General features: G+C 41.5%; 2 protein-coding genes across 2 annotated transcripts in view; one reads left to right on the forward strand and one right to left on the reverse strand.

Annotated features, from left to right (window-relative positions):
• LOC117481734 (E3 ubiquitin-protein ligase TRIM39-like) overlaps window positions 1–26,590 on the reverse strand; it is a 937,572-nt gene that overhangs the window by 827,611 nt on the left and 83,371 nt on the right. The gene's annotated exons all lie outside the window — the stretch shown is intronic.
• On the forward strand, window positions 7,245–12,364 carry LOC117481776 (interferon regulatory factor 2-binding protein 2-B-like). Its single transcript, XM_034129673.1, has 3 exons — window positions 7,245–7,359; window positions 9,017–10,114; window positions 11,161–12,364. Exons 2-3 carry the CDS (start codon window positions 9,331–9,333, stop codon window positions 11,898–11,900), a joined length of 1,524 nt encoding a protein of 507 aa, XP_033985564.1. The 5' UTR covers window positions 7,245–7,359; window positions 9,017–9,330; the 3' UTR covers window positions 11,901–12,364.

The raw sequence follows: 26,590 nt of genomic DNA on the forward strand, positions 1-26,590 counted from the left end.
CATCGTCTGAAATCACACACGGCTGCTGTGCCGACACTACAAGTGACGATAGCTACTGTAAGCTAACTATCTAGCTCGCAATGTGTTGTTTGATAGATAGATAGATAGATAGATAAATAGATAGATAGATAGATAGATAGATAGATAGATAGATAGATAGATAGATAGATAGATAGATAGATAGATAGATAGATAGATAGATAGATAGATAGATAGATAGATAGATAGATAGACAGACAGACAGACAGACAGATAGATAGATAGATAGATAGATAGATAGATAGATAGATAGATAGATAGATAGATAGATAGATAGATAGATAGATAGATAGATAGATAGATAGATAGATAGAGAGACAGATAGAGAGAGAGATAGCATTTAGCTTCAAACTTAAAATAAAGCATTGCTAGTAATTAAAGGTGACATTAAGGCGTAGAGAGTTTAAATCTAACTAAAGAACTTCTCATTGATTTTACACATTGTTATACACCTCAAATCTTTACAGGAGGAGCAGAAATCCCCAGGATATTGACAGGACATGTTCAATGCATCTCTCAACATGTTGAAGCAGACAAAGGGTGGTAGCTTCCCTTCTTGTGTTTGTAGTTATTTAAACCTCGTCATTGAGTGGACGTTTGTTCTGCTGAAAAAGTCTGAAAGGCTTCGGTGCAGGAAGCTTCACACAGACCATAAGTGGTGTGGAGGGGGAGCTCTTAATAATTGAGCAAATAGCTTTGTAGAGTTAGCTTTGATGTGTTAAAACGGGTTTAATTTTTAAACAGAGCGTTGGGTAAATGAAGCATTGCTGTACACAGAGAAGAGGCTTTGATGATGTTGAACTGACGATGCATTCAGGGCAGAAAAATAAAACACATTTCTGTTTTATCTCACCTCAATCGGAGGCAACTGTCAGCGGCCCAGATAATTAAGAATTGGCCACGAATTCAAACAGAGAAACTGATTAGCCATCGCAGTCCCAGCCGTGTCGACTCTAAACACAATGTTTAATGAAAAGTCGTTTGAAATGTATCTACAAACTTTGGGCTATTAATGATGTTGATGATGTCTGTCAGCGTAGACTAGCGATCGGCTGAACTGTTCTCTTCACGTCTCACAGTGTCTGAACGAGATCTGAGTTTCACCTCCTCAATGAACCCGAATTAGCCAACAGCTGGTGAATATGTGCAAAAATAAGTGGACTCCAGCAGCAAAAATGTTCAGATGTTCAAAAAGTGTGTGAGACCTAAAGCTGAGTTAGGCCCTGTGTCCACATATAGCATCTTATTTTGGGCAGAAAGGCGCTGGCAGGATGCTGGGCAGAGCAATGGATGTATAAAGAGAACTGGATATGCTGTTGGAGCCCTGTTCATTCCTATGAGGTTAAATTCATGAAGCCAAAATGGCCTGACTGTAGAGACCCTAAATGATTGGATCTAGACCCAATTCGCTCTGTGAAAGCAGGGTCAGGCCGGCATCTCAGTGAAATGAACAGAATGGACAAATAACTCTGAGTTGGCTTTTAAAGCATTTTACAACTTTTAAACTCCAACAATTTAAATAAGGGCTTCGAAGGAGTTGATTTGTCTTGTGAATTACAGACTTCTCTTTCCCAATGAAAGTCAACAGGAAAAGCAGTTTTTTGGCACAATAACGTCACAGACTGGCACGGTAGTTGTAGTACCACCATTTGGAAAGACACAATAAGAGAGTAGCTAGTAAAGTAAAGCATTTAGCAGCCAAAGAGACAGATACTTCTTCTCTTCATCATGTGGACACAAACACAACTCCTATGCATGATCGGTAATGTTGAGTGTTCCGTGCTGTGGTGTGTTTGTGTGTTTCTCTTCCTCTGATTGTCTCCCCATGTGTTTTCTGTGTGGGACGTGTTTACTAGCTGTGGCTTGTTTTTTGGAGATGTGCTCCTGTGTAACCTTAGTGTTTACTTGTATCACTTTATTTTATAAGAAACTTTTTCTCATTTTGTCGTTACTTTGTAGATTTCCTGGTGAGCCCTCTTTATTCTTCGTCATTGAACAATATATTTTAATTTTGCAAATCAGTTTCCTCTTTCTTTTTTATCTTATATTGTGTTACTTCCCTTTTAGCCCTAGATTATTGGTTAACGTAACACTGAGATCAAACTAAATATCAACTTAAAAAGTGAATGTATGTTCATAACAACATTCAAAGGTTTTATTGTCATATGCACAAAGCTACAGTGTAGAAATGGCAATGACATTCTTCTGACCTGAGCTCCTCCAACAATCCAACATATATAATAAAATACAAAAATACAAAGTAGTGCACAAAGTCTATATACTTGTCTATATACTAGCTTGTTGACAGAATATTGTGCAGGTTTAAGGAAGTATTGACACCACTTCTCAGCTGCTGAGGAGATCAGAAACTAAACCCTGGAGCTGCAGCAGGGTGTCGAGTCTCCACAAGCCCTCTGAGTAAATCTGCTGATGAGGGAAGTGAAGGTTATTTTCAGTCACCGTGACTTCTGGGACTGTAAACGGTTAATCATTCCTGGAGCTCCAGTTTGACCTCAGCCTCACCTCCCAACTCTTAAGTTTTTCCCGCTGCTGGTTTCCCATCGTGGAGACTTCCTCCCCCATGTGAAACTGCTAAGCTGAATAAACTGATGGGGTCGACCCCTGCAGACATGAAGCCAAGTCTGCAGATCTCCCATCTGAGAGGCCTAAGGGAGGCTATTTAAAGCCCCGCTGATCAGGAAAAAACACACACGGCTGACAGAGCTTCATTAGCTCGTAGCGTCTTATATCCTGAGACAGGTTTACAGTCTGATGCAGACGCACAAGGCTTTGAGAGGAGGAGGCTTTTTATAGCTATTGCACTTACTGTAAAGGCCTCAGGTTGCTTTAAAGAGAGTAGTTTTTCCACATGTAAAGGAATAAGTACCTCTTCTGCTGTTGTATCATATTCTGACTGCATACCAGTGTCCTCATGATGCCTTAAGCATCAACTTAGTCCAGTAAACACGAAAAAGTGACAGAAGTATCCGAATACAAGTATATATAGCATATTTACTATCCTTTGTATCCTATGTTTGCATTTTGTGAGTAGTAGGTTGGTTTATTATAGTGTAACTTATTCTGTATTTGTAGTTTGTGTGTTGGATTAACGATACTCTGTAGATATACTGTATATATTTCACTGTTGATATGCATCAGCTCATTCCAATGTTTACTTTCTATTTGTTTGTATTCATGTGCAATGCCTTGTTTACATGACAAGACTATTCAAACCTGGCCTAACACTGCATTAAATGGCTTTCATTGTCAGATTCTTTGTTTACCATAAATATAGATTATTCTATGTCAACAGGTGTTTTGAAGCAGTGAATGTTTGGGGCTTTTATTTTGGAAGAAAAGAGAATTTAGGAAAGTCTTTGAGAAGCTGTAATACTTTGACACAACATGGCACCAAATGACACAAGGCCTGCTCAAGTTAAACATGTGTTTACCAACTACTCATGTGGGTATGAGTCTGCTTCACAAATGAACAGACACAGAGACAAATGAGGCAAGAATGTACTTCCTTTCATGTGTGAAAACACTTTGAAATGATCCAATGAAGCACACTAAGTCTCAGAGGTTTGAAGCATAAACACAGAGCTAAGAGGGGGTTAATATAAGGGATAGTTTTTGTTGCTGTAACAAAAAGGATTGGTATCATTTGTGGGATTCTCCTTGTTTATATTAAATACATATTTTAGATTCTTGTTTTAAAAGGGATTAAACAAAAACGTACATGGTGATAATTGTGTTCACTGTCATCAAATATTAAATCTCCTTGTAGTTCAATTTGGGCTTTCTTTGTTTTTGATGTGTGATTTAAGAGTTTATGGAAATGCCTTTTATGGGAAGAGGTATTAACTACATGTAAAAACACATTATATATCGGTATATACATATATTAGTATGTCTCTAGTCTGCAGCCGTGTCTCAGATGTTTTCAGAGACCCTGAGCTGAAAATGTAACTCCTCCCGTCTGTGTTGAGTGAATGATGTGGGAAATATCGTCCAAGCTGTCAGCTCTTGTTTGTGTTTCCATTTGGGAAGTGAAATCACATGAAGGATTTCCCGCTCCCCGCCGCGCTGTGGGAGGCGACAGGATGATCAGTCAGCTGACGGAGGGGATTTATGGTGGGGGGGGGCTGCAGGTTGTAAAGGGTCATTAGGAGAAAGGCTTCACAGAGAACCAGCAGCCATGATGGACTCATGTATTCAAACAAGATGCTCTACGCAGCAAAAATGTAGTAAAAAGAAGCCAAATATTCTAAGAAGCATAGAATCACCTCTACCTATTAACTACAATGCTAGCAACTAACTTGAAGTCGTTTAAAATGGTGCCAGTTTTAATGTTTTATAACAGCTTCTTTTATTTGCATATTGACTGGTAATGTGCCATTTCATTTGTGTTTCACGACCGCTGTATTCGTCTGCCTGTATTGTTTTGCGTTCATCTGTTGTAACTTTGTTCATGCTGGCCAGGTCGCTCTTGAAGAAGAGATTTCAATCTCAATGAGACTTTTACCTGGTTAAAGGTGGGGTAGGTAATTCACTTCAGAAACACTTCTTGTTATATTCCATGGAATGCTCTTAACATCCCGATAGCAATGAATACATTAAATGCTTTGACAATAAATACATAACAAAATTTCATCTGTGGAAGCCGTGGCGCTGTAAAAAGCACGACCAATCATCTGAGCCGGCCCGGCTAAAATAACTGGATGGCCTACCTGCCTGTCAGCCTTCCATCTGTGCACAAACTTATCTCGTGCCCTCATTGGTCATGTGCACGTTCGTGTGTGTTGGAGGAGGGGCTCTGTAAGGAAGTCTGAAGGAAGAGGCAGATTTTTTCCGGTTGTGTATTTTCAAATTCTAGCGCACTCAAGCTGGTTTCTCCAAAATTACATACCCCACCTTTAAATAAAGGATATATATAACGTCAGTATGGCACCATGCTCATAATCACATGTTCGCATGGTATATTTAGCAGGTTTAAAGGTTAGCACCTTAGTTTAGCGTGTTATCATGTAACATTTGCTAATTAGCCGTAAACACAAAGTACAGCTGTGGCCGATTTAATGTTTAGTTCTGCAAGTATTTGATTAATGAAAACAAAACAGTGGACAATTTAAAAAGATGACCTGATCTTCGTGATGTCGTAGTGAATTTACACTTAGGCCTAGTCCACGTGTTTACAGGTATTTCTGTCAAAATAATGTGAAAAGTCACCGTACATTTATGTGTAAACATGTAAAAACACACATTAGAAAATCTTTTATTTGACCATGTTGGCCAGTCACTGGTGTAGTTACACCTCCTAAAGGAGATAATGGTGCACACTAAAAACAAAAGAAAGAATCCCTGTAGTCAACCCAAACAATGCTCTGTTTCCAGTGACCTAACACCTCTGTTGGGTGTGAAGAAAAAGGCCTAATCAGCGAAATTTAGAAAAAATTCACGTGTATACTGTACGCGGACTTTCCCTTGGTAACCCATTTACCTCCAACTATTAATTACTACAGTATTTCCAATAGGTTGTTTCAATGGGGAAATTGAGAGTTGCAGTGGATGCAGCTTTAAATGTGTCTTAAATCTAAGCTTTAGTTCTGGAAAAACATCCCTCTAAATCAACATTTGGATTTGGTTGTAAACAGCTGTGGGCCGTAACCATATGTAAAGCAGCTCAGGGAGTCAAGAGTGATGAAACTCTACGCAACTACCATGTAAAATGCTCTGAATTCTTCCCTGTCTTCTAACCCTGCTGCATTTCACCTCCTTTCTTATCCCTCTGCCTCACTGTATTTGCCTGAAGCTCAGGATGCAAACGGCTCACTGCTCCAGCACATTTGCCTGCAGCAGCCGAGGCGTCGCTGGAAAAACACGACGCATTGTTCACCACCGCCAGCCTCTTCCCTCGCACTTCCTCTCCCTCTCTTTCCGTCAGCTGACTGGGTAAGTGAGGCCATGTCATGATACCGCGAAGAGCCCGAAGCAGAGTTCAGGCTGTGGCTAAAATGATGTTGACTCACTGCTGGCCAGACATCAACATTATTACACATCAGTCGGACGTCTCTGCATCATTTGACCTTAACACCAATTGGGCTTGGCAGTGTGGATTAAAGAGGTCATATTCTGCTCATTTTCAGGTTCATATTTGTATTTAGTGCCTCGTGACATGTGTCCATGCTTTAATGTTCAAAAAGCTCTTTATTGTTCTCATACTGCCTGTGCTGCAGCACCTCTTTTCACCCTCTGTCTGAAACCAGAGCCCAGTCTGCTCTGATTGGTTAGCTGGCCAGCTCTGTTGGGATTGGTCAACCGCTTAGAGATGTCCCTGCAGACCATATCACGTACAATGTGTTGGAGCGCTAGCCAATAGAAGCATAGGTGTTGCATAGTGATGTCACTAACTTAAGGAAGTAAACAACGGAGTCCAATGGAGGCGTTTCAGGACCGGGTGGGGGGTGTTTTAGCCTTTGCAGACAATTTCAGTGCACAAAAACCTCATACAAATGTTTCTTCTTATTTTGTGAAGAACATAAAAAACAGATTGTTCTTTTGCCCGTTTGTTATTTGTTTTGAAGGTCAGTAGACCGAATGGCCCGATTTACTCTGACATGATTTGTTTAAATGCAGCACCACAATGACATTTTTTTTGTAAATGTCTTTGCTCCACGAAACCAGTTTTTAAATAGCAGACAGATTTTGATTTCACTTCTTTAAAAAAAATAGGAACTAAATAACTGACTAAAGGACTTTAATAGACAGATTTGTATAACTACAACTCTACGAGCAAACCATATACATGTTGTTATTCAGTAATCCTTCAATTAGACTTAAGCTTAAAATAATAATTTAATAAGTGTGATAAACTCCTCTTTTTAAAACCCTGAGTACAATAGAAAGTACAACAACCCTACAATAACATGAATAAGAAAGTAAACACACCATATCTATGAATACATTTTACAATAATAGTTGTAATGTCTCTGAAAGGTGAAATATCTCAAGTCACTAAAATAGATAGACACAAAGCTGGTCCTCAGCATACAGACAGCCGCAGCACAGAAGCAGTATGGATGACTCTGCCTGGTAACAACCGCGGAATTCTGTGATTGGCTGTTGGCCCTGTGACGTCACGGGTGCCTGGCACTGGAATGCATGAGAGGGATTGAGCTGAGCCTGCAGCTAAACAGCTTCAACACTTGTTGCTTTCATTCTGAATGTTTCGCTTTACAACCCATGATATATTTTTCAACATATGCGTTGAATGTATTATTTTTACTTTAGCTTGTGCTGTTAGTGGAAATAAAAAAAAATGTAAGTATGGAATATTTTTTTTATATATATATTTTGTCTATCAAAATAAAGTGTGTGGTTATAGCACTTGTTGAACTCTCACAGGAGTGTGTGTGCAGGCTGTCAGCTGAACTCTCTGCTCAGGGTTTTGGGTATTTATAAAAACCTATTTTGCTCCCCTGTGGGCAGAGAGCAGGAGAGGGTAGGAAGAGGTCTCACTCTGCCTCAAATACCTGAGATCCCATTTTAAACACAACGTTTGGAGCTAGAAAGGGACTTGAAATGTTGTCTGAAATGCCTGTTTCATTTTTCAGTGGACATACAGTGGTTACAATGTCAATGTCTCTTTTTCAGATCAGATGTCTTTGGGGATGTCTGATTTCTTCTGCGTGGGTTGTAAATGCTGACTCTGTTTCCTTTGCTAAATTGTATTAGGTCGGCAAAAACGAATTTGGTTTCGGTCAAACGTTGTGATTCTTGTCAAACCACATACCACTCACATGACCGAGGTCATTTCTTTTTCATTTTCAGCATTTTGGAAACGCCTTTAAAAGGTTTTGAAGGTCCTATTTCCCTTTTTATAAATTGTTATCGAATAATTATTATTGCTAAAAGGCCCTGCTTGTACATTTGCAACCAGTAGCTATAACTGAATTCAGTGTTGAATGGGAGGAACAATGTTGAAATACTTTTCTTCAAGTAAAAGTCCTGCATTCAAAGTGTTATTTAGGGTAATAAGCAATTCAATGTAGTAAGGTCATTTTAGAAAAATATATTATATTATTGGATTCATTGGCCAAAAGTGCTTCTTATGCTGCCATAATAATACCATTTTGTCTACTGTTTATATCAATAATCTGAATCTACAAAGTAGCTATTGGATGTTGTCAGACAAAGCTATGTAATACAAATTACAAAATGTGTTTCTAAAATGAGAACCGTCAACGGGAAATACTCAAGTAAAATACCTACTTGAGTAAATGTACTTAGTTATATTCAACTACTGATTAGCTAACAGGAAGTGTTGCAATGCCTCTTCTAAATGGCATCAGATATATGCTGACTTTTGCACTTTCTCTGGTTAAGATTTCTGCACAAAACTACTGCTTGTAAAGCTGTATGTGTATTTACTTTTAAACACAAACATTTCTTTTAGTATTTTCATACTTTAATAGTTTTTTTCTCTATGTCATTTGTCATTTTCTCTCTAAATGATCATCTTAAACTGTATACCCCGGTTATCTAGGCTCTTTGTTTTGTTTAAATGTATACCCCGTTTATCTAGGCCCTTTTTGTTTTGTTTTATGTATACATGTCACACTGTAGGACTGCGGGAAACGATATTTTGATATTTCTGGATGTATAACACATGTAGAATTTTTGACAATAAAGCTGACTTTGACTTTGACTTTGACTTAATTCAGAATCAGAATCAGAAAACAGAATCGGTTTTATTACCAAGTAGGTTTACACATTTGCTCTGGTGTAAACGCTGCATTCAAAGACACAGAAAGGAGCAACAAATACTACTTTTATAAAAGCAATGTGTGTTTGTGAAACATACTTGACAACAAACCTGATACAGGACATTTCTGTGTTCAGTTTTGTTTCAGTATAAACCAGCACAGAGTGATACCTCTTCTTACACACTTTTCTCTCTCTCTCTCTGTGTGTAAAGCTCTCCGGATAAAGATAGAGAGAAACGGTGCGCATGCGCCCTCAGGGGTCTTCGAAGAAAAATCCAGTAAATAGAACCTGGAGCCCGAGAGTGTCGGCGCTGACGTCACGGCCCTACATTGAGAGAGCTCGAGCTGAATTGTAAGCACGAGCTTCAGACGGAGGCGCGCGGAGGCGAAGGACACAACTACTGCCATGAAGGTGTGACTGCTGATCTGTAAAGGAGGGAAATAAAACATTTTTTAATTTTTATTTGGTGATTATTTCTTCAAACAGACCGACATTTTGGAGAGTTTTGCATCCGATTTTTACAGCATGTCCTCCGCGGCGGTCGCTGCCTCCAGAAGGCAGTCCTGCTATCTGTGTGATTTACCCCGCATGCCATGGGCCATGATCTGGGATTTTACCGAGGCCGTGTGCCGCGGATGCGTCAACTACGAGGGCGCAGACCGGATTGAGTTTGTGATCGAGACGGCGCGGCAGCTGAAAAGAGCGCACGGTTTCCAGGACGGTAGATCTCCTGGACCGGGGAAGAACCACCACCAGCAGCAGCAGCACCACCACCAACAACAACACGAAAAGATGAACCACCAGGCTGCAGGAGGACCAGGAGACCCGGGTTCGCGTCCCCCGCAGCCGCTGGACCGATACCCGCTGTCCGACCGGCCGCCGCGCCTCGGACCGGAGTACCAGGGTGGAGGAAGGCAAGCAAACGGCCTCCCTTTACCGAATGGGTTTCCAAAACCAGACGAGCCTCCAGAGCTGAACCGACAGAGCCCAAACCCGCGCAGGACTAGCACGGTTCCTCCCAACCTGGTGCCTTTGGTGAACGGCGGTATACCGACCATTCATCCGCTGAACGGCCGCCCTCAGATGGGTCTGGCCGGGGTGCTGGCCGCGCCTGGGGAGCAGAAGGAGATGAAACACAGGCCGGATAGTCTGCAGGACATGTCTGACAGCCACAAGGAGTGGATAGGCAAAGGCAAAACAGTGAGGGACCTGATGGCGCTGCACACTTTCGACAGCAGGTTTAAGAAGGACCACGCCGCCATGCAGAGGGTGATGGGATATGAGACCAGTGCCACTTCCTCAAAAACAGGTATAGGAACTATTCCTGGGTTTTCTTTCCTGGATACAGCAGTGGGGAGAGGTGGGAGAAGTACTCAGATACTGTACTTAAGTAAAAGTAGAAGTACCATAGTGTAGGAATACTCTGCTACAAGTAAAAGTCCTGCAATCAAAATGTTACTCTTGTAAAATTTGAAAAGTATTATCATCAACATATAGTAAAAGTACCAAAAGTAAAATAAGTCATTATGCAGATTTGGACCATTTCAGAATAATATAGGCTATATGATATTTTGATTATCATTAATGTATTTATCAAAGCTGGTAAAGGTGCAGCTAGTTTTAATGACTCTGTATACTGCAGGTAGCTTGTGATTTTTTTACTCCAGGTGTAACTAAAGTCTTGAAAGAGTTGATTATGTTTCACCTCATTAATCTAAATCTGCATAGTAACTAAAGGTATTAAATAATGTAGTATTTGGCTATAGTGTGGTAAAAGTAAAAATGAGCAAAACGTTAAAATACTCTAGTAAAGAAAAGTATCTCAAAGTGTTAAGTACAGGACTTGAGTAAATGTACTTAACTACTTTATGCCCCTGCAGCTATAGGACTATTTCTGTGTTTTTTCCTTCTTCCCAGCAGTGGGATATGTTAAATTGGCATGCTCCTTTAAAAACAGGAACCTAATAGCCCTGGTATTATGTGTCAGCACATTGTACGCATGCTGCTGACATGCTGGGTAATGCCACGCTGCTGAAATGGCCTCGTTCACCTCTGTGCACGAGGAGGTTTGGCAAAGAACAACAGCAGCAACATAAACAAAGCTTTATTCAGTGTGTGTGTGTGTGTGTGGAGAGAAATGTCCTGTGTTTCATTATTCACAGAGCAGCATGCTGGAGTGTTTGTGTGTAGTGTGGTTGTGTTAGATTCAAGATTCAAAGGTTTTATTGTCATATGCACAAAGCTACAGTGTAGAAATGGCAATGAAATTCTTCTGACCTGAGCTCCTCCAACAATGCAACGTGTATAATAAAAAAATGTGTTAACCCTCTTCCTCTTCCTCTTCCTCTTCCTCAGACAGGGGAAAGCACCCTCGCAGCATGAAGAGGAAAGCGTCCCCAGAGCCAGACGGTGAAGGCAGTGCCCCCAAAATGAACGGTGGTGACGGCCAGCAGTGGCACCCCTCGCCCTCTGAGATCCTAAAAATGCCCCCAGCCGCCCATCCAGGTTTCTCCTCCGCTCCCCCCTCCACCATCTCCCCTCACTCCCACTCCCGCACCACGCCCCCAGAAGTCGCCACAGCCCAAAACGGCCAGTCCCCGATGGCGGCACTTATCCTCGCCACGGATAACGCGGGAAACACGGGATCACCGAAAGACGGAAACCAGGTTCACTCCACCACCACAGCGGGGGCGCGGCGGAACAGCGGCAGCCCCCTGTCGCCCTCCTCCGCCTCTCAGAGGAGGTTGGCACAGAGGGAGGGGTCAGTGAGCGCCGTCCCCTCCGCTCTGGACCCCATGCAGAGCGCCCCAGACTCTTCTGTGCCGCCGGGCAGCGTGCCGCTCTGCTGCACTCTGTGCCACGAGCGGCTCGAGGACACTCACTTCGTCCAGTGCCCGTCGATCCCCTCGCACAAGTTCTGCTTCCCGTGTTCCCGGGAGAGCATCAAGCAGCAGGGCGCCACCGGGGAGGTGTACTGTCCGAGCGGAGAGAGGTGCCCGCTGGTCGGCTCCAACGTGCCCTGGGCCTTCATGCAGGGGGAAATAGCCACCATCTTGGCCGGGGACATAAAAGTAAAAAAGGAGCGGGACCCTTGAAATTGTTCACCAGTTGTTTTTCTGGATTTCTTTTTTCCCCTTTTGTAATCCGACTGCAGGACATACAGTAACACACACACGCCCCGATAATATAAATCATCCAGCAGGCCCCAGAGAGACGGACATGTACATATTGGACACAAGGGAAGTGTTATACTTCGTTAACATGGCTGTATAATTTTTTTTTTTCTTTTTCAATACATTGTGTTTCTATATTTTTGAAGATGAAAAGGTATGTACTCTTCATAACAGGCTCTTCCCCGCCCCATCACACTTGTTTCTTTTCAGTCGTTGGTGTACTTTAAGTCTGGAGACAGTCCTGTCCAACATAGAATGTGACTAATCTGAGCACTTGGCAAAAAAATAATAAAAAAAAAACAAAGAAAAAATGCTTCTAGCTGTACATGTATGCACTTGTTTAAGAAAAGAACTTGCCAAATACAGTTTCAGACCTTGTAATAATACCTCTAGTGTCTCTGTGGTTTTGCTTATTTTCCATAATCAGTGAGCCAGGGGTTGGTTGGAGAGTCATGGTTGTGATTCAGCCATGATGCAATACCTTCCAACAGGAACAAACCGGCTTCCAGGGAAGAGTGGGTGGAAGAAAAGTCAAGGAGGGAGATAGAGGGAGGAGGAGGAGGGGGTGAAGGCCGGGGTAGAAGTGTGTTGCATAAACGTTTCGTACAGTAAATCACACGTAGGCGGGCCGAGGTCGCTCGTTGCTTCGTGTCCTGCAAGAGCTGCGAGATAACAAGCGGCTAAAAATAGTCTGCCGTGGAAATACTCAGGCGTTTGTTGATGCGTCAAAACGCTTCTGACAATATGTTGCTTCTGGATTGTCTCCTCACGTTGCTGACTAACAATCCCTCTTGGCACAGAATCAACCTGACAGCTCATCAGGCCTGTTTTCATTTTTTTTAAGAACAAATCTTGGCAGCGTCTGTGTTGTTGACGGATCCCACGCCCTGCTTCCAGTGAAAGCATACAGGAGATGTGAGGTCATGAGTGGCGGTCCGCTGGGACAGTAACGATGGGTTCTTCACTGCTTTTTCCACTTAACTCGCTCTGTCACACTGTCTGGATGACGGAGGCGCCTCTGGGCTCTGTGTTGGGCCCCCAGGGGCTCCAGCATCACAACAAAGCTGCTTCATCTGACAAAATAGCTCCTGTCAGAGAGGATTTAGCTTAAATGTTGTTTATTTTGTCTTTCTTTCTTATCCAAATGGCACATATTTGGCTTATTTTAGCCACTCTACATATTGTGGTTCTTTCACTTGTGGATATTCTCTCTCCGTCACATTCGGCTGGTTTTGACAAAATGGCTTCGGTCAGAGGATTTAGCTACGTTTATTTTGTCTTATTTGATCCAAACGGTGCATATTTGTCTTATTTTTTTATTCTACATAGTGTGGTTCTTTCACTTGTGGATATTCTCCATCCTTCACATTCGGCTGGTTTTGACAAAATGGCTTCTGTCAGAGAGGATTTGGCCAAGTTTATTTTGTCTTATTTTATCCAAACGGTGCATATTTGGCTTATTTTTGAGCAATTTTTAAGTCAATATTCCTCATAGTGTGATTCTTTCACTTGTGGATATTCTCTCTACGTCACATTCGTCTGGTTTTGTCAAAATGGCTTCTGTCAGAGGATTTAGCTAAGTTTATTTTGTCTTTCTTTTATCCAAATGTTGCTTATTTCTGAGCTATTTTTAAGTGAATATCCTACATAGTGTGATTCTTCACTTGTGGATATTCACTCTGCGTCACATTCGTCTGGTTTAGACTTTAAAAATAACTTGAAGGGAGAAGCAGTACAGAGGGGCCCCTGCCTCAAAGTAGAGGGAGGATATAAATGCCTTGCTCAGGGGTCACGTGATCCTCGGTGGAATTCCTGAGTCACCGTCTAACCCCCCCCTCCCTCCCTTCTTCCTCTCTCTTTCTGTCTCCTCCCCCTCTCTGCTGCAATAACACGCCTTCCACTGTTCAAGGTTGATCACACAGAGCGGATGAATGGGGGTCTGTGTGTGTTTTTGCCGGGGCCCCCGCCGCTTTCAGAAACCATTCAGAGCTGCAGCCAGGAGAAAACGTTAACCCTTTCCTGGCTCTCTGGCTGCAAACTCTATCTGAGCACTGGCAGATTCAGGTTTCAGACCTGACGCATCTCATGGTGCATTTAAAGCTGAAAAACTAACTTTTTAATCATTTTTGAAAACTTTAAAGTTGCACAAAGTTAGCTGGAGTAAACTTTTAGTTAGTTTAGTTTATTTGTTTAGTTGTCAAGGACCATGTACAAAAAAAATATCAATCTCAGAGACAAGATTCTTTGCACCAGACGCCAACAGTTTTACACTTTAACACTGTCAAATATAGTTTGATTCCAGCCTCTGACTTATGAGGATTTACCAATTGTTTCATATTATTATCAACTCAATATCCTTTAGGTTTTGGTTGGTAGAAAAGAAAACAAGCACTTTATAAGAAGACACATTGGCATTTTCCACCTTAATCTGACGCTTTAGTTGATGACGCAATGGCTTAACAACAACGCACACAAACTCAAAATGTTCACGGGCAGATTCAGGTTTCAAATATCCAGCTAACTCATTTCTTGATGCATTTCAAAACGAACTTTTCAATATTTTTGACTGTTTTAGTGACTCATTAGAGACAGTAACAGTTTTTGCAACACAAATATGTTCTCCATATCTTTTTAGTTTTTTAATATGAACACATCCTAACAATTTTGGCAGATTTCAAGCAAAAACTTTAAATATTGATTGGTTCCAGCTTCTGATTTCTGATTATTTTACCTTTTTTCTCTGTTTGATGTAGTTATTAACTCATTACCTTTGGGTTTTATACTGTAGTAAAAAGAAAACAAGCACTTTATGAGAGGACACGACACGCTGGCTTTTTCCACCATAACATGGACACTTTTTCACCTAACAACAAAAACATACTTGAAAATAACCTTTAATTTTAGACTTTAAGAAAATATGTCAAACTGCTCAATAAATAAAATGGTAAAAACAGCCTTTAAACATCCAAAACATACTTTTTTTTATGGGCTTTTACGAGTTTTGGTCTCTTGCTGAGCCAGTGAGATTAAATCAGTCTAGGTCAACAGACTATGAGCTCAGCATGCTTTTCATTATGTAACGTGTTTATTTGAAATGGATGAAATTCCTCTTTACTCTCCGTTGTAACTGACTCTCTCTAAACCCAACATAAACTCTCAGGCATCCTGTTCAACACCACATAATCTCCTCAGTTAATGCCTAGGTTTTTTAATAGCAGTAAAACATGTACTCCTAATCCTTCAGTAAAAGAAAAACTAACTGATAAGTAATGGTAGATCCTGCCAAAGTGAAGAATTACATTTCTCCAAACTTTAAAAACTTTTCAAATATAGTTTCACTATGTCTGACTTTAGCTGTTTTTATTTGTAACAGGTGGGCAAACCTTAAATGTAAAACAGGTTTCTACAGTCACAAAACTACAGCTGTGAGATAAAGTACAAACCGTACAACAGTAGAACACAATAATGTATGAATGGGGGAGTAGAAATCTCAGCATTTTGAGAAGAAGGTTGTTTAATCAACCTTGTAGCTTGAGGTGAACTTACATGTTTTTTTAACTCAGTTTGTGAATCACCAGGGGCCCTTAAAGGGGTCTGAGAGCTCCCACTACAAAGCTCAACATGCCTTAATTTGAGTATTATTATTCTTTATTGAAAAGGAATGAAGACTCCCCCGACATTTTTCACTTTCACATTCCTTTACACAAACAACAAAAACTCCCAGATGGGTTTAAAGCGCTGGTCGGTCGGCTGCTCCGTTTGAAGTCTGCCAGCCAATCAGACGGCCAATCTAAACCAGATCCAGACCTCCGCCCCCTCTCTCTCTCTCCCTTTGGCCGGTTCATCTTTGGCGTGAGGTCGTCCTCAGATTCCAGCCGAGCCAGCTCATTTCTTTTCATCTGTCAATGAAACTCAACACCCAGAAGGCCCGAAGAGCCAGTGGCCCGAGATTAATGGGTTTGTTCAAATTACGTGGCACAATCGGAGAGAAAAACTCTGGGTTTCTCCCCCCTTCCTGTTCCCCGTTCTCTCTCTCTGTTCCCTCTGTTTGTTCAGCTGTCACTTGCCCAAAGCTCACCTCCTCCTCCTCCTCCTCCTCTTCCCTGACTCTGAAGTGCAGGATGGGGCTGGAGGAAACACGTCTTGAACAGCAAACACACAGCAAGCAGGAACATCAAACCTCAGCTGTTCTCACCTCAGTGAACACTGCCAACAACAACATGAGGAAAACACTGAAAATACCCCGCGATTTCATCACAACCGGCTGCAGACTCATTCTGATATTTAACAAGGAATTACTCATTTTGAATTTCCCCTGATTGACCCCACTCCCATGGTGGTCGTGTTCGATTTGTTGCACACTTAACAAGGTGGGAAACTCGACCTGGAGGGCTTGTCTTGTTTAGAAAAGTGGAGTTAAACCATTTCACTAGAGGAAACATTTTCTCATTTATGTCATCCTGTCCAAAGAATATACAAACACAAGTAATACACTGGTGTTGTGTTGCTGCTGTGAAGTTGCAGTCAAACTATTATATCCTCTTGTGCGGCCATGTTGGGGCAAATTAACTAAAGTTGCACTCAGAATGAATAGTGAGCAAAAAAGGTGGCACTTTCACTTTGGTTTAAATGTTTAAATGAATCTTAATTTGGACAAGAAGTGGAGGCCGTGCATACACAACAGCGAAATGGAGGAAAATATGAAACAACCAGTGCTCATGGTAAGTTGTACAATACATTTGAAACGCTCTCCATTGGACTCCTTAGTTTACTTCCCTAACATACATCATTATGGAACACTCACGCTTCTATTGGCTGGCGCTCCAACACATGATAGGCTGAGGGGCGGGACATCTCTAAGCGGTTGACCAATCACAACAGAGCCGGCCAGCTAACCAATCAGAGCAGACTGGGCTCTGGTTTTTATTATATTCTTGAAGATACATGTATCTATTAGCTATTGTTCCAGTCAAATGTCTTTGTTTTGAGCCTTGTATAGAGTCCATTCAATAGAATACTTTTGACTTTATTTGTGCCTGTAATACTTATATACGTTTACTTTAACTTAAGTAAGGTTTGAAATATAGGACATTTGCTTTTAGGGTAGTATTTTAACATCGTGTTGAGGTCCTCAAACTGCCAGCTTGACATTTCTCTGCCGTCACGTGGCCGACCATGCTGCTAGACATTAGCAACAAGTGCTCCCCCCCCCAATAAAGAGCTTTTTGAACATTAAAGCATGGAGACATGTCAACCTGGAAATGAACATAATATGTCCTCTTTAATGCTGCAGTAATATTAACCCAGAAACATCACAATAGTAAAACACAGAGGCAACATTTAACTGCACATACTTTTAACTTTATTTGTGCCTATAATACTTACATACTTTTACTTTAACTATAGTAAGGTTTGAAATGCAGGATTTTTACTTTTAGTGAAGTATTTTAACATCAAGTTAATGTCCTCAAACTGCCAGCTTTACATTTCTGTGCCGTCACGTGGCCGACCATGCTGCTAGACATTAGCAACAAGTGCTCCCCCCCCCACAACATGCTGCTCTCCAATGCTGCGCTTCAGGGTTTAGGGTGGGGTGATGTTTACCCTGTGCCCCCGGGTCATTGTGTCCAAACGAGCGGCTCACACACACCCCGAGCCTCTCTTCATCTGGAGTGTGTCCAAATCCAAACGCTGTTCAAAAGGTCAGCCCGCCCCCGCATGAAAAACGACCCCCAGCTCAGGAACATGCTGCAGTTTCACAATGATCGGCCCCCGCCACGTCAGCACTTTCCCAAATCTGCCCCGGGGCTTTAAAGACCCCACACACACCCTCTGCATACACGCACGTACACACACACACACACACACACACACACACACACACACACACACACACACACACACACACACACACACACACACACACACACACACACACACACACACACACACACACACACACACAGACACCCTCTGCATACACACGTACACACACCCTCTGCATACACACACGTACACACACCCTCCCTCACACACACAGACCCAGTGTGTGCAGTGTCAATACAGATGACTGTACTGATAGATTTGTCCTTCTGCTCGGATTGTAAATACTTTCAAATACCAACATTTCCCTTAAACATACAGTAGGTTTATTAGACCAAGAAACAGTGGTGGAATAAGTACATAAGATATTTTATATTAAGTGAAATTAGTAATACCAAATACAGAAACACTGTTACAAGACAAAGTAATGCATTAACAATATGACTTCAGTCAAAATACAAACATATTGGCATTTCAAAATAATATTTCTTATAGTAAAGGACAATATTTATTATTAGAATAATATATATCCCTTTAATGTTGCAGCTGGTGAAGGTGGGTTACTTGTATTTACCTTTTATTCTGCTGGGAGACTTAACCTTTAATAATAGGCTACTGTATATCATGTTTTATTTATTGAAAATATTTTGAATTAATAATACAAATCTGATAATAGCTGAGTAAATAGGACACTATCCCTCTCTAAATGGTAGTAAAGTTAAAGTATAAAATAACATAACAAGTGAAAATACCTTAAAAAAGTACTTAATACATAGAAACATGTACAAATTGAATAGATAAGAGATCAATGACAGCATCCTGATACAATCGATAACAGCTTTAGATAAGTGAACATATTTATGAGGAGAGTTAAGGCACAGAAGAAAGGAGGAAATGAGACTCATACACCATAAAGTCTTTATAGAGTGAAGGTCAACGGATGTAGGAGTTTGGTTGCTAAACTCTGAATGATTGATTCAGATAAGATGTGTCATAAAACATCAATCCCTTCATAAAGTGTGCAGGACGGCAACTCCTTTGAAACGTTATGACTTATATCCTTTGTTTATAGTTCATTTAGTTGAAGTAGTCTAACTTATTCTGCGTATTTGTATATTGTGTGCTCTATATATAAATATATATTGTTATATCTTTCAATTGTTAATATGTATACACAACCTTCAATTCCTGTGCAATATCTTTTACATGCTGCTGTAACAAAAAAAGGTACATCCAATCTAATCTTGTCTAGAACAGTGTCCATATATTAACAGATGAACCCTCCTAAATCAGTCTGACAGGCGGTCCTGCTCTGACTGAAGCAGAAAAAAGGAAGGAGATGAAGGTGGAGGAGGAGGAGGGGAACATGTGAAAGGTGTGTTTGAGGTGTCGGTGTGTGGGGTTTTGGAGGGACGACGGAGGGTCAAAGCCAGCAGCTGCACTCTCTATAATTAGCCGTCGAGGCGAGCAGAGGCTCCTGGGCCATTAATCAAAGAAGTCCCAGCAGAGAGCACCAAGAAAGGAACGCCGTGCTGTGTTGACTCTTTATCTGGAAAAGAGGTTTACGGAGCGCATGCCCAAATATAGCTGCCAAGGGCCTGTTGCCTGGATATCCCTGCTGGAAGGTAAACAGAAGAGGGGGACGCTGGATCTGCCACGTCAATGAGCTGGCAGGAAGTAAAGGCCAGAGAGAGAGAGAGAGAGGGAGAGAGAGAGGGAGAGAGAGAGAGAGGGAGAGAGAGAGAGGCTGATAACCTGAGAGCAGCAGACTGGATGTTAGCCGGCTGGAGAGTTAGCTTTACAGGAGAGCTGAGGCAGAATCAGAAACAGGTTTATTACCAGGTTGACACGTACGAGGAATTTGACTTGATGTCATGGTGCATACATCAAAGTAAAACATAATTTTTAACTAGCACCTGTTTCGGATTTGTAAGCATACCTGTCTGTCCCGACTAGCCAGGGAAAGGTCAGAGAATTTAAATGAATGTCTGTATGTATGTATACTTTGCCAAGACTTGGAAGGAAAGGGGTAATGTGTGTATGTGTATGTGAGCAATAACGTGTAGATTTAAGTGGACTGTAAACTGAGGCGGGTGTGATTTATATGTATGTTATATATTTGTGGAATTTCACAAAAAAAAGTACAAAATATTTTTAAAACACAGATAGAGAACTATTCTAAGAAAACTATAATAACATTTAAAAATAATACAAATTAAACAAATACATAGTAGTATATAGCAGTATTTACATAGAAATAGAATGGAATAAAAGATGTGCAGTAATAAAAAAGAACAGATATAGTGTACATTGTGTGCATTAATGTAGGGCACAGAGTGCGCCTTATCTGCCCGACAATTTTATTACGCAACCGACGGCAAATCTGATATTGATCACATCAGACCTGCAGAGATAAAGCCGACAGGAAGCTCTCTGCCGCAGCATCTGTCTGAAGATAGAGAAGCCAACACAAGAACCATGTTAACAAAACACCAGACATGACAAACTTGAACTAAAAATGGGTAACTCCTGAACAGACATGATATGCATTGATCACATATTTTTGTTTTATAGCAGAAGTGAAAAGGGAAGATCTTGTGAGAAACTCTATAAATCCACCAGACATAATAATATAGTGAGACTGCCCAACAACATCTGACCCCAAGCATTTCTTGAACAGCAAATATGAATTGTTTCCATCAAATCAGATTTAATAAGGTAGATACTTAATAGACCTACAACAGAGCCTTGAGGTACTTGAGGGCAGTCAAATCATGTGAAATAAGTGATCTGGCCCATCTTACCGAGTAAAAAAGTTCCCCAATCAATCGACACCACCAAAGAAAGAAGATATTTTTCTATAAATAGTCAAAGTGTGTGTCTAAATGAGGCTGTGGAAGAAAATGTGGGAATTTAACCTGCTGTTAACCTTCTGTTTTCCAATGACAGCAAACATATATGAGCTGTGGCTTTGATCGCTTCCTGTCCTTAAACAAGTAGTTAATTTTCCTACCATTGCGATTGAACGTCCTTTAACCTTCATAAAGTATTTAAAACCCAAACCATCGTATTTGCCTCACTCTAGTAGTTATATCCCTGAACCTGATCGTGTTAAACCATGGTGGATAACAGATTAGAAAACGGTACACAAATGCAAAGGTGAGTTGCAATGTCTTTGGCATTTAAAGATGAAAGAATATCGTCTTGTTGATATGTGTTGTTGTGGTGGGTAAAATAAACAATATGTTGACGTTGGGAGAACTTGTTGGTAGACCATGGACGCTGACTCACATCTAATTGAAGGCCAAAGCTCATTTTAAAGGAAGGTATTTGATGTATTCTGGCTACTACTCTGTTTGGTGTTTCCTTTACACACTTTGATTAAAGAGCTTTTACAAAGACGAAACCTGAGTGTGTCATTCATCCGGTCTGCGTAGTTTAACTTTTTGGCAAAGGGTTTTATTCTTCCTCTTCCCTTAAGCCTCGTTGTTTCATCTGCTTCTTGGCAAACATCTCAGAGGTCTGCTCTTTCAAGAGGGGCTCCCATCCTTCCGGCTTCTCTGTTTAGCCTCAGCTTTGAGCGTTAGCTTATAAATACAGTGTGGTTTGAGCAGGGCGGGGCTCTCAGCCGCGTTGGGGGGCCCGGATCGTCTTCTTCAGATCTGCTTTGTAATTAAATATCCCCCGCAGCAGCAGAAAGGCTTAAAGAAGGAAAGAGCTGCTTCCCTGCCAAATGCCTTCTGGTAAATGTGTAACAGCTGCTCAGCACTTTCAACCCGGATTGCTCAATATTTGGGTTGTTTCCCAAATCAAAGCCCCACTACCTTTGAACCCTCCTCTCCCTCCTCACCCTCCTGCAGGACGCTGCTATATTTGATGTGTGTGTGCTGACGTCAGCTCGTCTAATCTTATCTTCACTTCCACGAGGGAAAGTTTGTTCACAGTGTTTTCCTGAGGCGTCTGTTACAGCACTTTACACCCTGTCTACACTTTAAACATGATACTTTAAGTGAGAATAGAATATAGATGGAAAAAACCAAGGAGAATAATTTAAAATAAAATCCTACGTTCTGCATCATTTGAAGGAAAAAAAAAGTGTAAAACCTTTGAGACTTCAGCCATCAAGATCCACAAAATGAGTTAAAAACACTTAAAAGAAATGAAAAAGCTGGAAAACTCAGAGTACTTGACCCAGAAAAGAAACACTTGGTGAGAGTCATTGCCTTTGAGAGGCTAGACAGCAGCTTCTTGGAGCCTTGCAGCCTTTTCCATTGTCTCTTTATAAATTCCACCCTGTTATATATCAGCGACTTGTAGCATTTGAAGCCCTGAAGGGTATCCGACTCTTTCACACAGACCTGAAACTTGACAATGTCATGCCACGCTCAGCCATTCAGGGTGACATTTATTTGACAGTTCCATCCTTCGAAGTCAAAGTTGGAACGACCGTGCAATCTTGTGCGTACAGAGCTCCAGAAGTTACCTCGGACCTCCCCACATCTCAAGCAATCACCATGTGAGGAATGGGATGTGTCATCATGGCAGAACTGTATTTTGGTACCAACTTCTTCCCTGGAAACCCAACATACCACATCATGAGAGCTGTTTGCCATCTGCTTGGTGAAGAAGACCACCTGCTTAAGGTTGGGAAGAATATTTGCAAGTATTTCTCCAGGGAGCAGGGCTCAAACAGTCCAGGATGGAGACTAAAGACATTAATAGGATACAAAAAGACAACCGGTGTTGACACTGTTGGAAATGTGGATGAAGCAGTAAAGTGTGACACAGTTGACAATGTTGAGTATAAGGACAAGATGGCATGTATACGACTCCTAAAACGGTTGCTCGATCTGGATGCTGAGTCGTTCTTCCTACATTACAGATCAACCTGAGTCAAATCTAGATTATAATTGATTTTATGATTGGGATCATATTCGGTGTTTGACTCATGAATCTTAAAATATTTTCAGTTAGAGATCTGTCCGCGTGTTTTGTGTTGGATTTTGCTGCCTTAAGAAATGTCTCCTGTATCGACAGTCAAGCTCACACACTTTTGGCAATGTACACTTTTTAACATTTTAAATGGCATAAAAGAGGTGGTTTCCTTGTACCATGGCACGTGTGTTATTCTCTTGTCCCTGCAGCTTGTTTTCAGTGACTGTATCCTCTGTGAAATAAACACAATTCTTATCTTGGAACTCCTACAACTGCCATGTGGCAATATCTGCCTACTGAGAATTGAGTGTTTATTGTGCGTGTGTGTGTGTGTGTGTGTGTGTGTGTGTGTGTGTGTGTGTGTGTGTGTTTACAGGGCTGTTTCTGAGACAAAGTCCAGAGTGAATGTGCGTGCGGGGTCGGGCTTGGTTAGCTGAACAACAGCAAACACGTGGTCTGCTGCTCTTCACAAACACTTTAGCTCTGTGTCGGCCTGCGTAACGCTGCGTAAAGCACATTTAGCTAAATGTCAAACTGTTTATAGCATGTGATATACATGAGCGTATGTCTGACGCAGGCCCGCGTGAATGAAGGCCTTTTACAAACGTCCCAGAATGCTTCCCTGTGGAGCGCCAAAGCATTGCACAAAACAAGCCGGATTTATAACTGCATGCCAACAAAAACCTAGAGATGTCTGACCCCCAGAGAGGAGGAAGCACCGGATTAACGCCCAGATGCGGAGGCGTGTGGAGAGATTCTCCATCTGACTGGCAGTCAGCTGATAGCAGGCGGATAAATGGAGGCAGTGTAGAGGCAGAGGAAATCAGGTCACTGCTGCTCCGAAACAAGGACACACATTTTATTTTCTGCTCCAAAGAGGGGGGGGGGGTAAACAACTGGAAAACAGGATTTATAGTCTCGGTTATTTTTATTGGAGTCATGAGGTTTCCAGACTGCTGTTCTTCCGCTGCGTGCTCCAGCAGTTTGTCACCTCGCTGACATTAAAGTCCACAAACCCAGAGGGACTTTTAGAGGACTCTGCAGCCGGCAGGAGGAAAACACCTTCACTTTTAATAGGCTCACCTTTTTCTTTTTTTTTTATGCATACTTTTAACAAGAGCACAACATATCTTTGTGCCCAGTTTCCGACAGCACAAATCAGCAGGACATACGTCAGTGTTAGCAGCAACTGCTACAACATGTGGTTTAGTAGTGCAGGGGAAAGTGACAGATTTGTGGGGGCTTCATAGGAAGAACTGAGTCAAACAATAATTTAGTGCATTAACAGGCACTACTAACTTGCTTTTTCAATAGTTTTTTTATATGTCTGCTGTATTTTATCTGGCAGAATTGAACTTTTTGGGCATTTCATGTGAAAAACATCAGTCTCAGCAGCACTGTGTAACCACCACCAACAAAGCTACAGCTCAAGGATAAATAGTATTTGATCAGCTGCACGTGCAGAAAATAAAGGTATTGTTTGTTATCTGTTTTATGAGGTTAATTTAGAAGTCTGTAATGATTTGGTACCGGAGATGAGAGCATTGCTCGGTAGCTAGCTAGCTAATAGCGGCACTTCTGTGAAGGGCACAGCAGTGCGATTTGAGACAACGCTACACGGTCACAGTTTGCAAATGTTTTCACAGTGTACAGCATGGCACTGGATGCAGATCAGAGATCCATCTTCATCAAAGAATCCATGTTTCTGTCCTCTGGAGGATTAAAGAAGGTTCTTTTTCTTCTTCTGCATGATTCATGTATGTCCTCCGCCGCCACGCCCCACTGATGTGTATTTTTAGACACCCATGTCAGGGAGTGCCATCCTTTGTTGGCCAGGATTCACATGATGTATGAAATCATCTCAAAACCCTCCTCCCTGCATCCCCTCACACACTCTCTCATTCTCTTTCTTCCCTGGGCTCTGATAGCACCGTGAACTGGGGCACAGAAAGACTCTTTTTTTCCCGGAGAAAAACAACCAATATAAAACTTCCTAAGCTGCCTCAGAGTGTTCTCTTTATTTCTCAAATCCCCAAACTGGATTGTGAGTGAGGAAGGCGAGGAGGAAGAGGAGAGAGAGAGTCGTTGAGTGACAACAGATATTTGAACAAAGTGACTCTGATTTTGTCCCAGCGGTAACGAGGATCACCTGAGAGCGAGGCTGAGGAGTGAAGGAGGTGACAATTTGTTCCCAGAGGATGCAACTTTATTGATTTCATTCTGCGGGATCCAAGAAGTGAAGATGAATTTGTCTCTGTGACACGCTGACACACAACTGACACACAACTGACACACAACTGACACACAAAGGCTCATGGGAGGTTTAGTTGGTTAACATAAAAATACACTTTGTTTAGTCTTTTTTTTAAGTGTTCAAATGTTGCTGACCAGTGCTCATTAGATTTATTTTGAACAGAAAACATGTTTCTGCTGTTCAGAAAAATAATTTTTGAAGACAACAAAAACGGTGATGAAGCTACATGTAGCTGGTAGAACGTTATAAATATGTTATTTATTTATGTGGAAAATACCAACAGAGTTTGTTACACTCACACCTGTCCCTGCAAAACAAGTGCAGGTAGGAACCAAAATCCCTCTGGACATCAAATAGGAAATTCAATGTTAAAAAAATGATCTTGTATGTTTTAAGAAAACGTTTCTGTGTGGTTCATCACTTGCACATAACATAGAGTCATTTGATCGAATTATTTACATGCAAGTTTTGTTCAATGCATATTTAACTTTGTAAATTGGCGGTTACATGCTACAGACCTGAAGGAGAAAAGGCTGGTGATAATACAGCATCTGACCTTTAACCCTGTAAAGTCTACTAGCACCTCACTGGGTCATCTGTGTGTGGATGAGTAACTCACACTTTCAAAGCCTTGTATGAGTGTGTTACGTAAGCCTCAATGTGTAAAATGAATGGATGTATAAGAATATCTGGATACAGCGTTGCGGCCCAGTTCACTCCTATGATAGTTGCTCAGTGGCGCATTAAACAAAAATGGTCTGAATCTCGAGAACAAGAATACACAGAACTTCCACATCCTTTGGGCCCTTTCATTTTCCTGAAGCCCCGCCTCCAATCTGCTCCGTCTTGTCCGGTTTTGGCTCTGTCAAATAAAGTGAAAATAAATGATTTCAGCGCATTTTACAACTTAACCTGTTAAGCCCGAGAGACCCCGGTACCAGTAACGTCTAAGGAATCTTAATATTTAATAAAACTATGAATGTTTTATATCCATGGAACGGGAAGAAACTCAGCTAACTGATCTTTTTAAAAAATGTTTCCAAAAAAACCCCACAATGCTAACACTCAGCCTCTGAATTAGCCACGAGCGAAAATATTTAACCTAAAACGGCACTTAAACTCACAATAACTCCTTTATTACTTATCCTAGATGCACAGCCAACCACTCGTTTTTGGTGTCCTGGAGACACTGAATCTATTGGTGCCCACCTCAACACTCAGTGATAAACGACGCTATAAACGAAAGCGTACATCATAACATGTGGAGCTAAGTAGCTAGAAACGCTAACATGGCTTACCTTGGTCAAAACTGGTCTTCAATGGCATTAAAACGATAAAAAAACGATGCTGCAGTTAATCCATAGGTTCATCCAATGTGTCTGTGTCCTCTTTGAAATGATTTCTGATAATCCATAAGCAATAAAACTGCTTTTTCGGTTCCAAATGCCAGAGCTAGAAATAGCTTCACTCTGCTGGACATTTACATGCGCGCAGCCCCCACCTTTTCTCTTCACAATGAGTGTGTGTGTGAGCCTCCCCCTTCGATTCTATTGGCTCTAACGGTCAGAAAGGTGTGTCAACCATCCAAATCGACCAAGGA

This window comes from Trematomus bernacchii, unplaced genomic scaffold (assembly GCF_902827165.1).
Source record: "Trematomus bernacchii unplaced genomic scaffold, fTreBer1.1, whole genome shotgun sequence".
Classification (NCBI taxonomy): Eukaryota; Metazoa; Chordata; class Actinopteri; order Perciformes; family Nototheniidae; genus Trematomus; species Trematomus bernacchii.

Excerpts from the sequence above, each read along its gene's own strand:
- LOC117481776 (XM_034129673.1), top strand. The coding sequence starts at position 9,331 with ATGTCCTCCGCGGCGGTCGCTGCCTCCAGAAGGCAGTCCTGCTATCTG. Across the intron at positions 10,115-11,160 it reads TGCCACTTCCTCAAAAACAG|ACAGGGGAAAGCACCCTCGC; the intron begins GTATAGGAACTA and ends CCTCTTCCTCAG.